Source organism: Drosophila subobscura, chromosome O (genome assembly GCF_008121235.1).
Source record: "Drosophila subobscura isolate 14011-0131.10 chromosome O, UCBerk_Dsub_1.0, whole genome shotgun sequence".
Lineage (NCBI taxonomy): Eukaryota > Metazoa > Arthropoda > Insecta > Diptera > Drosophilidae > Drosophila > Drosophila subobscura.
The window spans coordinates 11,251,720-11,263,697 of NC_048533.1; the positions used below are offsets into that span (position 1 = coordinate 11,251,720).

General features: G+C 41.0%; 1 protein-coding gene across 1 annotated transcript; it reads right to left on the reverse strand.

Moving 5' to 3' along the window:
• Positions 1-10,123: 10,123 nt before the first annotated feature.
• On the reverse strand, positions 10,124-11,706 carry LOC117898298. The gene has a single exon (XM_034807569.1). The coding sequence runs from the start codon at positions 11,510-11,512 to the stop codon at positions 10,163-10,165; it is 1,350 nt and encodes a 449-aa protein (XP_034663460.1). The 5' UTR covers positions 11,513-11,706; the 3' UTR covers positions 10,124-10,162.
• Between the last annotated feature and the right edge of the window lie 272 nt (positions 11,707-11,978).

Below are 11,978 nucleotides of genomic sequence, written 5' to 3' on the forward strand. Positions count from 1 at the left end.
GGCTGCTGCTGCCGCACACTGACGTGCGTCTGTTTAGTGGCTGATCACAGCAACCCTCTTGGCTCCCACCCATTTTGCGGCCGGCAGGACACTTGCCCCTAAAAGCACTTGCGTCATTTGGTTGCAGTAATGCAGCAACCGCGATAATTTGAGGGTTTTCCATGGAATTAGCTTAGTTCATTAGACAGTCCTGAAAGCTTAAAGACGAAAAAGCTGCTGCCAGCAAGCAGCCGGCAGCTAAAAATAACACCCAACGAAAGCTGTCAAGAGCGCGACAAAAAGCTTTCCTTGGCACCCATAGGAACAACACAAGAAGAAGCTTTTACACCCACACAAGCACACGGAGGGCAGCCCACACACATTCGCGAATGTATGAGCAAAGAGAGAACCAAACACACAGAGAGCGAGAGGAAGCCGGCGAGAGAGCGAGATGTCAGCGTCGGCGTCAGCGTCAGCGTCACGTGGGTGGCTTCATTGATAAATTTTTCAAAGGTGCTTGCGTCTCTCTCTCTCTCTCTCTCTCTCTTGCTGCTGACTGCAAATTGAATTGCAAAAAATTGTTGCAGCTGTACTTGCAAAAGGTAAGCGAAGAAAGAGGTAGAGAGAGGCGAAAGAAAGAGTCGAGAGCTAGAGCCAAAGACAGAGACAGGCACAGGCAGGCCTCTCTTTATGCTTTTGCTCTACTTTAGATGACATCGCCGCTCGTATGGTTATGTGGGTGTGGATCATGCTCTCCAGGCATTAGATTGTGAATGAAATGAATGGGACAAAGACAGAGACAGAGACGCATAAAAATGAATGGAACCCAAGAAAGAGACGGACTAAAGCCAGTGCAAAGGAGACAGAAACAGAGCCAGAGCAAAATGCTGGTTGGAAAACCGCCCACCAAGCCGTGATTTGCCGTGTGGCTCTACCTTCCCTCCGTACCTCCCCATTGGTTTCTAATCATATTCAAAAGTCACAAAAGACACCCTCCCAAGCCCCATAAGCTCAACTTCATTCACAGAAAATGTTTAAATATGGAAACTTGTCAATTAGTTCAAGTGCCTGACCGTACACTGAGCGAAACGAAAAGGCTAAATATCCCCACCGAGTCAAATTAATTATACTTAGAGCCGTGTGGCTCGCCCACACCCATACACCATCGATGCAGTGACACTTTGTACTCTTATTAACTGTAATTGCTCATTCAGAAATGACACACGAAACAGCGAACTAATAACCAGAGTAGGTGGGGAAGAGCATTAGCTCACACCTTATACAGAATCATATATTGTATTGTATGTCAGAGAATTCACGAAATTAAGTGAGAAATGGTAACGAAAAACATACAGAAGTGCGACACAAATAGTTGCTGAAAGTAGAACAATTGAAGGAGATTTTGTATGTTTTGTAGATGTTAAGGGTAGACATCAGATTAGATAGATAGCTACAAATGTCTAGTACTAAATGACAGTCAATAGATGGGACTAACAGCATTTATGAAAAGTGTAACTAAATCTATAAGAAAATGCATCGGAATCCTTAAGAAATTATTGCCACAAAAACTTGTGGGTGCAATAGGTTGATATTTTTATACCAAGTGATTTAGTTTAGACATTTTTTCGGTCTGGTTATTACAATTCTTTACGGAAAATAATCCGATAACGTTGATATTTTATGATGCGAACATGAAGCAATGTTTTGAGGTATCGTTTAAAGTAAATAATTATCTCAAGCTTGCCAAAGCTGCAAATTGCAATATATTTTTATTAATATTGTTAGCTATATGCACAGATTAAGGCGATGGACTACGACCTGTCGGTAGATTCCAATAGCTGACAATAATCAGTACATGTTGATGTATCAATGAAAGTAAACTTCACATTAAAATGAATGATAGTTAATAATTATTATTCCATAACAATCTGCATAGCTAAACCCAACATTCATCATACTTTTCGCAAACCAAGTGCACTTTGAATGCAAGTGCCATCCTTCCAGCTGAAGTCTAATCGAAACCTTATTTATTTCCACACTATCCCCAAACCCCAACTCCAGCTCTAATCAACCAATCATTTAATTGAAAACTTACAACATCATTCAACAGCAATCGAGCAAAAACCCTTGAGTGAAGTCTACAACGAAAAAAACACAAAACACTCGATTTCTAGTGTTAACCCCGTCGCCGTCCATCTTCCAATCGCGCCTGATTGACCATGTTAAATCCTTCAGCACCAAACTGACGCTGGCTTCCGTTTTTAACGCCATTTAAATGAATTAATGAGAGACGCTTAAGTCCTACACTGCCGAGAGTCTCCCCAACTCCGAACAACAACCAGTAGCCAAGAGAGAGAATAAATACCTCTTTTTGGCCAGACAACGTTGTCTACGGGTCTGCGGAGCTGTAACGCTGTGACTCTGTGACGTTCTGTTGTACTGCCTGGCTGCTGCTGCTCATTAAAAGGCAACTCCTCTGCCATTTGGCTGTCAGTCACTCATTTAGTCACTTAACCATTCATTCGCTCCTTCGTTCATTTGGCAGACAATTTACAAAAACGCGTTCCATTCATTAGCATCTGACTTGACTAAGAAAAATACAAAAAAAAAAGGCTGTTGCAAAAGGCCTTGTTGCCGCGACAACTCCTTTGACTCGTAAGCCTTTTCAGACGCTGGTCAGGTGATGTTAACAAAGTGTTTAGTTAGTGTTTAAAATTAGTAGGAGTTTGCCTTAGGAAAATGACAATATTTTGTGTTGTATTTTGTGGGAGCAGCAAACCAACTCTCGCGCGATGTTTCTCTCTGTCTTTCCCATTTTTTGGTTGTTTATTTTAACCCAAAAATCATGCTGGTGGTCTGGGGATTCATTTAATAGCTGCGCTCAAAGAAATTTCCTTTTTCTAGTCATAAATATACCAACAAAAACATTTCAATTGGCGGTCAAGACGCTGCCCGACCGTGCCTGCGGCTTTTGTTTTCATCAGCTGTATCTTCGATCTTATGTTTTCTAATAACCCAAGGTACAATATACATTTCGTTGACACTTTTGTTTCGCTTTTGCTTTTTTTTTTTTGTTGTCTTGCTGGGTGGCTGTTGATTTACGATAACGCGTTTCATTCACTTTATGCAAATTTTCGATAATATTTTACCTTTTTATTAGGCACTTTTCTCAAATTTATATTGTTTTATTGGTGGATGGGTATGCCACACATGTCGTGGGGTCTACGATTACCTAGAGTCTACGCTACAGAGGTTTTTATATGGCAGATCTACTGCTCTTTGTATCTGCTTGATCTCTGAGCATCTCTCATAATAATCATAATGCAAGGGATCTCCACCGATCAAAAACTTATAATTCCTCAATTAATTAAAGTGACACCAGGGCCGTGCCTGCGTTTATGAATTTATGACCCCTCAAAAAAAAGATACTGCATAATACTTGTATCAATTTTCCCCTAGCGGAGCTGCAACACATTTGCAATTTCAATTAGTGCAACGCCCTCGACTGGGGGGAAACTATGTCACATAAATCATGGCATTCCCTGGGATAATCTCCCAAACGCAAAGCACCCAACCCGAACCCCAAGTCTCTGCTGCCTCTGGCCTCTGTGGCATGGCGTCAACTTGCTCCTCAGTCACTTCCTGTGTGCAGAAAAATCAGCAGAAAAAGTCAGCAAATCTGAAATTTAAATAAATAAATTGAGTTACCACCTCAAAAAGGTGGCTTGTCAACAAGTTGGGATTATGCGTTTTTATTACAACTTTTGCAGAGGGTATTATGGCTTAGAGGAAATGTTTGAAAAGGCAGGAAATGTGGTGTTACTGAAGCTGTGGCGTAGATAAATGACAGAGAGATATGGCATGTCTATCAATTGTAGGGATTATGAGGGAAGAGGTGAACAAAATGCAAAGCCAAAGATAATATTTATGCCATTGATTATTCTAGGAATATTCCAACAAAGAATCTGTAGTTTATTTACGGTTTATTCCTCAATTGTATCACGTACAAGATCAGTTCGGTTATAGGGGCCTAGCGTCATGCAACAGCTCCCCTCGGTTGGATGTCATTTCAACTGCCATCCGCTCATAACAAACTTTGGCTTCAGTGTCACCTTTGATACTTTATCTTGTTTAATCTCCAACCCAAACCTAAGCCCAATGTCACAATCTACCTTTAAGTGTATCAAAAGTCTTCACTGCCCGACAACACACTTCCTTCCATGGCCCTTTTATGTGTTTTAGTGTAAAAGTAATTGCCAGTTGTGTTTGCCAATTAAGAAAATTTCACTATTAACTCAATTGTTGGTTCTATGCAAATCGCAAGCTTAAACATTTATCCCATAGTTCGCTGGTCTCTCGCTGGTGTGTCTTTGCCATAGATGATTGCCCCCTTACGATTTCTCTATTAACCATAACCAGGGTAAATAGGCAATTGACTTGAAATTGGCAATTATTTTCTGTATTTTATTTTGCCAAAGACACACAGCGACCAAGAGACGCTTGCTCGAAGAGTTAAATGGTAAATAGAGAGCCCATCGAGCGGCTCTGGCAGTCACTCGTTCCACATGTGAATGGCGGCTGTTTGTGGTTGTGGTGTGCAAAGCGCATTATGAATGAATAATGTATGAATGAAAATTGCATGCACGTGCCCTCGAGCTATTGAAAATATCTGCTGGCACTCTCTTTGGTGCTGTCTGCCACAGACAAAGAACTCCTTTGGATTGGATTGGATTGGTTTGGTTTGGCAAGTACTTGCACTCTTCAGACGGCAGAATGGGGGAAGCTGTCGATGTTTGTTGTGTGCGAACTGACCCAAGAGAACTTTTGAACTGAGCAACAACGGCAAATGATATTTCTATTAGGAGAATGCTGATGGAATTTTCTTGTTTGGATTTGCTGGTAGTTAAAATATGTAAAGATATTTATACCTTTACTATAAATATTCTCAAGAGTAATACAAGTAGTAGAGGCCATTCTTTAGCCATTGAAGATCACTTAAATTATTCAGTTAAATTATACTTAATTTAGGGGCTTTTTAATATCTGATCCCTGGGGACTATTTCAAGCTATGTGAGAGCATTCTGTAGGGACTGCAAATTCTATTAATCTCAGCCATATAAAATGTTATTGTTAAGAATAAATTACTAGACAGTTCTTTAGCTGATAAAAAATTAATTATTCAAAATTATTCTCTTCTTTCTCTTCTGTCTCATTATTTTAAATAATTTTTGTATAATTATTTCACACTTTTCCTAGTTTTAAGTTTTAAGCTTTTTTCTCTTCTCTGTCCCATTTGAAGACCTATTCTCATCTTTTATGTGTCTTCAAATCAAATGTATAATATTTTCTACTACAATAATTTATTTTAATCTATTTCCTAGCCATTTTCCAAGCTATTTAACATCAATTTCTTAGCTTTAACCAATTATAAAACATATTAATAGCATTTTTGTTTGTACTACTTTAGGTGCCACTTGTTCGATTTCCTTTGTTAGTTCCAACAATCAATAGCCAAACCTACAGTTTTTTTTTCGCTCTTGATTTCTGGGTTCCAGTTTGAAGAGTTCGTCACCTTAGTCTTTTGTTTTGCAGCACCTGCGTTGATGTCTTCATTAGCGTCGGACGCGCCGCCGCTGCTCTCGATAAGCGTTGGGTGTTTGAGGCTTGGAAATCTTTTTTTAATAACCCCCAAGAGTCGAGAGAGTGGAACTATTTTAATTAATTGAGTGAAACGAGTAAAAAGCCTTTACTCTGGCCAGTAGCTAGGGGCACAATTTATATGCAAATCTGCAAGATGCTTCGGCTGCTGTCTGTGAGTGCATCGGATCGTAAAGATGCGTTGATCTGGGAGAAAATTCAATTTAAGTATCTGCTTCTCCTGCTCTAAGCTGCTCTCCTCCGCTGCTCCGTTGCAGGAGCCGCATTGTTGTTGGAATGCAGTTATTAAATTTGACAGTTTACAGTTGTCGATGGGCTTTGAAGAGTAGCCGCTGCTGCCGCCTGCTGCCACCGATATGCCACCGATACGATGCGGCTACTAAATTACATTTGGAAGTTGGTAAAATGATCAGCAGGTTGTTTGATTTTCTGGTGCAGCGACGGCTACAGATGAAAGGCAACGATCAGTGACCAGCGGCAAACGGTGCAGGTTAAAGCGATTTCAATTAGCATTTTGATGGCTCTACAAATGAGCGGATAGAACAAAAAGTGACCGCCATTGATAGGCCATTGATAGCACATCATAAAGCAGGCAATCGTTTGTCGTTTGTACGTTCAGCTGGGCTGGAGAGTTTTAAACATTTGCATGAGACGAGAGTTGGGTTTGTGTTGTTTGCTTTATTCGAGGAGCTGCTAAACTGTAAGTTTTTTAGCGTTGAAAATTGTTTTACTGAAGGTAACAACTGGAAGTTTGTTAGTATTTAACAGAAAGTCCCAAACAAATAATAGGAAATATTAACGGACAATTCCAGAAAATACTAGAAAGTTCTTCTCTTCTTAAGTTTCCAAAATAATTCCTTTATTTCCGCAATAAATCCTTTCTGTCTTTTATGCCAAACGGACACTTTATTCTATGGTTCTTTTAAGACATTTTCATCGGTAAAGCATTCGCTTTTCCCCCCCTAAGAACCATCGGTGCAAAACCCAACGTGTTGTCCATCGCCTAAAATACAGTTTTGAACGGAATTTATGAAAAAGTCACGCGATTTTGGAAAGACAACTCAACCCAACCTGACACCCATCAAAGTGGGCCTCCAGCTGAGCGAGCGCCCAGCCAATTGACAATCTTTTTGGTAATTAAGTTTTTTGCCAAGTGACAAATTAATCGAATCGCCGCCGCCAAATGCCACAAAATGCCGCAATGAGCGTCTGGCACTGAGACGCCTGGCATTAATCAATGTGATGTCAAACTCCAAACGCCAATCCATTTGTGGGGATGAATGCAATTTTTAGCATATTTTTGCTTTAACCATTGACAACCGACAAACGAGCGGACAACACGTCAAAGTTTTTATTTAGCTTTCGGTTTGGCAATCAAATTGTAAGCATTTATCTTGTGTCACGGCTTGTCTTTTGTGTAACGAGCATTGTGCGTAGACCCCAAAAATAGTGTCTTACTTTTTTCTTTCTATTTTATTTGTATCTTTTGGTGTGTGTCTTTTTGCATTACAAATGAAAAAGAGTATTGAGTTACCAAACGATTTGTCAACGTTTAGCTAGTTAGCTGAGTGGAGAGGGGGTCTTACAGGGAGGGGGCGATCCAAACATTTTGTATGCCTCGTTAAGATTTGTTGACACTTGTGTTAATGTTTTGTGTTTGTTTCTTACCCCGACTCGGTGTCTGAGGCTGTGTTTTTTTCTGCTTTTGCAAAGACCACCTGGTAAGCCAGCCTGTCTGTTGGTTCGGTGCGTTGAAGGTTTCGTGGAAGTGGCAGAGAGATCGATGGGCAGTGATCGCAATGGCAGGGAAATTAAAGGTAAATTTAAGTGCAAGCTGAGCTGGAAATAGTGAGCTTGAACGGGTGTGGAAGCTGATGGCAGATTGTCATAAAAGTGTTTAAAACAAATATTTGAAAATAAAGTAAAGTAAAGAAAAGTATAAATAAAATATTAGTTGATTGCAGATTTTCTTTATAACGTTTAAAAATTATTTTAAAATTAAAAAAAGTAAAAAAATTTGTAAATAAAATATAAATAAAATATTCCTTAATGTTCAAGTAAAAATAAAAATTAAATATAGTACAGAAATGTATAAATAAAATATAAATAAAATTTTAGCGTTTTGCAGATTGTCTTTAAAGTGTTTAAAAAATATTTTAAAATAAAATAAAGTAAAGAAATTTGTATTTAAAATATTCCTTAATGTTCAATTAACACTTTTAATATTAAATTGCACCCTTAACCTGAGGCTTGTCAGCTGCAACACTTCTAGCAACTTGTAGCACATCCATCAGCGCTCTCATTTGCTCCCAATCAAAGATATCTAAAGATCTGTAAAGATAAGCCCACACCTGCTGATCTGCTACAAGCTCTCATTTCAGCCACTGCATTTCCCCAAACTCTCTCACAAAAATATCTCTCTCTTTCTCTCTGTGGATATCAAACGCCATGCCGCTTGTGGGGCTTATCGCTGTATTTATGGTCAAAGCCATGGGCTGGCAACATTATCCGCAACACACTGCACCACTTAAGTGAAGCGGACCTTTTATGTTTAATTTAATTATGTTAAAAAATCTGTTTCAATTCCAATACATTTAATTTGATTCGTTTCGCTTCGAGCCTGCTGCTGCAAAATCCATATAGTTATGGCGTTGAACGAATCGGTTGTAATCTGGCTTCGAACTTCTGTTCCAATTTTTAACTAGAAATTCGATACACTTTTTTTTTTACCAGACCATGACGAATTGTTTACGCCCCAGCCCCCAGTGTCATGTTAAATAAAATTAATAGAGAAATTAGGCAAAATGTTTCGAGAGCCGCCTTTAATTGGTTGGCATTAGTTTTGGGCCTTAAGTGGCGGCCTGCCCTGGACTGGCCTGCCCTTTGGGGGTCACTCTGTGTGTGTTGTGCCCCCCTGCAATTAGTCAATTAATGAAAAACCCATAAATATGCAGCCAACATTCAACGCATAGATAGCCAAAAAAACAAAAAGAAAAGGTCTCTTTTTGGGAAATGGCAACTGCAACGGCTGCTGCTGCCGCTGCTGGCTGGCCATAAATTAATAGTCCATTATTTCTAAATTTTTGTCCACTTCAAACTGTCGTCGCCGAGTCGCCTTCGTTTGCATTTTAATCTCTCGATTGCTGCCCCACAAATTAGTCCCCCCCATAAGGCCCCTATAGCTGGACTTTGTGTTGACTTGTCAGTGCGACCAATAATTTAGGCCAGGAGACAGGCCGGCCAGCCTCCGTCCGCAGTCGCATGGCTCACGTAATGCTGAGAAAATCGAAAGCCAAAATATGCCCAAAACTTTTATTTTTGGGTGGTAGAAGAAATAATTATGTAAATCATTTTGTGGCTAAGCATTTTTCACACAACAAACAAAATTGTTTAATTATTTTCTTGTGGCAAGGGAAATTGGATCAAAACAATGCAGAGCATCTTTGGTGTGCGATTTTTGGGCATTTAAATTGGAAAGATTCTTGAATTATTTTACTTGGGAAACTCCATTTTTAGTACCTTTTCCATGCGTAATTATTTAATTAATTCAATTTAACTGGAACACCAGATTTCGGTGCAAAAAATTCGTCTTAAAGTTGAAGAGCTCCCTAATTTTGTAGCTCGTTAGTCTTCCCACAGTTTGATTGACAGCTTTCTTCGTCATTTATGCCTAGAAAATATTCAAAAGAGATTATAAATCAAATGGCATATTTTTTACGTGTACTTTTAGCACGCCTTTTACCCGTAAAATGCTTGTAATGGCAGCTAAAAATCATTACTTATTGAAACTCCCAGCTGATCTTTAACATTTTGCATGCCTAAAGATTGTTGCCACATTTTACAGCATTTTTTACGGAAATACCAAGCATAAAGGGTATATTATTTAGTCCTATACAGCCATGGCTATAACCTATGAAAGAACCCAACAATGTGTACCCTGAAAGTACAGAGTACCAAAGCCAAAAAAAAAGCCAAAACCTGATGACCACTTGAAAGAGTTGAAAGGAGTGGAGAGGGAGCAGGGAACGTGCGGATGGTGGAACCGGCTGACTGCGTTGGGAAAAAACGCTTTGGGCATTTTGCGAACTCATTTTCCGACTCAATCAAATCAAATAATTTATGCCTCGCAAAATTAACTTGGCCAAAAAGAGTTGGAGCGGTCCAAAAGTGAGGAGTGGAGTGGCTAAAAGTGTGTGGAGTGGCCAAGAGAGTGGAGTGGCAGTGGCCAAGACTGTGGAGCGGCCAGTGGAGGTCATACACATGTGAGTACACAGTCCCCTTAAGCGGCGTACAGGCCATAAACTCTGTTGATTTTTCCATTTGTGAGACCCTAAAGCGCTCGCTGGAAAATTGCTTTGAAAACGCAAAGGAGGGAAGAAATAAATGATAGAAATTGAAGCGTGTTTGATGCGTGTGTTTGTGTATTTACAATAAAAATTAAGCAATAATAAAATAAATCTTACAGAAACATTAAATTTGATGCCTTTAAAAAATTATATACAATCCAAAAAGTTTGTCTTTAGATCTAAACGAAATCAAACTCAAAACCATCCTCCTGGTAGTCGTACTCGCTGCCATCGCAAGTCACTTGAACATACTTATTGTTGGACCATTTCTGGTACTCCTCGGGCATCAAAGTGGTCCACATAATGTCGCTGAATACCTGCAAGGGCTTGGCATTCTTCTCCTCCCAGCGTATGTGCACGAGTTTCTGCAAGCGATCCTGATTGCTGTGGTAGCCATTCAAGGCGAGATGCTGCAACTTTGTGCACTCGGCCACCATTTCGAGGAGCTTAAACTCACGCACTATTTCCCAGCCACTGAAGCTGAGCACCTCCATTTGTGGGCAAGGGATGTGCTGGCAATCGAGGAAGAAATCATCATGATACCAATTCTCGCACACCAATTTCTTGAGCTGCGGCAGCTCCAGCAGCAAACTCTGATGCCAACGTGGTGGCAGCTGCACCACCTCATTGTTCAGGGCAATGCGTGTAATGGACTCACTTTTGGCCACAATTATCTGCTGGAAAATGGTCTCCTGATCGGCGTGCAACTGCCGCGAGTCATCGAAGCGAACGGCTAACTTTTTGAGCTTGGGCAACTGCAGCACATCCGATATCATGCACTCCACGCTGCTCAGATTGATCTTGAGCACCTCCAGATTCGGCAGCTTGATGTCCGTGAGGCGTACGCCGCTGTCAAAGTGATCGGTAATGTCCAGGACGCGCAGTTGCTTCATGCTCAGGCAAATCTCTTGTATCCAGCGACTGTCCAGTGGCACCGAATGGTACAACGAGTTGAAAACGAGCTCCTCCAGCTTACGGAAAGACCAAATATAAGCGCCCGAGATGTTCATGCAGCTGATCAAACGCTTCAGATTGGGCAGCATTTGTGTGAGATCGCGAATATCATCATCGATCACCGTGTTGGGATTGCCAGCCAGTATGCAAGTCTCCACAGCCGGCAAACGCAGCACATTTATGTCGTTCAGGTGTCGTATATAATCGAAGAACTGGGCAAACGAGCCCACACCGTCCTCATTGACATGCAGCTCCTTGAAGCGATCAGCCATGTGATCCATGAAGAACACATAATCCTCGATATCCAGCAGACCCAGGAACGCTGTGTTCGGTCCCACAATCATGTTCAAGCGCTTCTGCCAGATCTTTAGGATGTCCGGTATGAACTGTGGATATGCACGTGCCAAGCGCACCTGATCGCTGAGATTGTCAATGGCCTCGAAGATCTGCTCAAAGAATATAATGTGCAGGTTGTCCAGATAGTTGGGTACACGTTCCTCCGGCGGCGGCAGAAAGCATTCCTTGGCGCCCTCAATGATGCTCTTATAAGCGGGATCGGCGAGTATCAGCTCCATAATGGTTAGAAATATTTCACGCAGAATTTGTGGTTAATTTTTAGAGGTTTTTTGTTGTGTTGCTTGCTCAACGGCTGCAGCGGGAATGTGTCGTCTGTCGCTGTCGTGGAAGGGTTTTATGCAGAAAATTATTAGAGCTACCTAGGATCACAGGCAGATGGAGGTGTGTCCGTGATCCGATCGATGGGTAGATGATAGCTGGCAGGTATAACGATATTTAGTATATGATTTAATCCTTATTTGACAGCAGCTGCCTGCGCCTGCCCCTCCACACACAGTTTTCGCAGGTAACTCTCAGTGAGGTAGCGAGAGAGACAGATTTACCTGTGAGGATTTCCTTTTGCACACAACACACTGCCTGCAATTTGTAAGCGTACGCTGTCTCTGTGGCTACCGCTCTTATCTGTACAGTTATCGCTGCTGCTGCTGCTGCTGGAGTCTCGTCTCTAGTTTGCATATTACACGA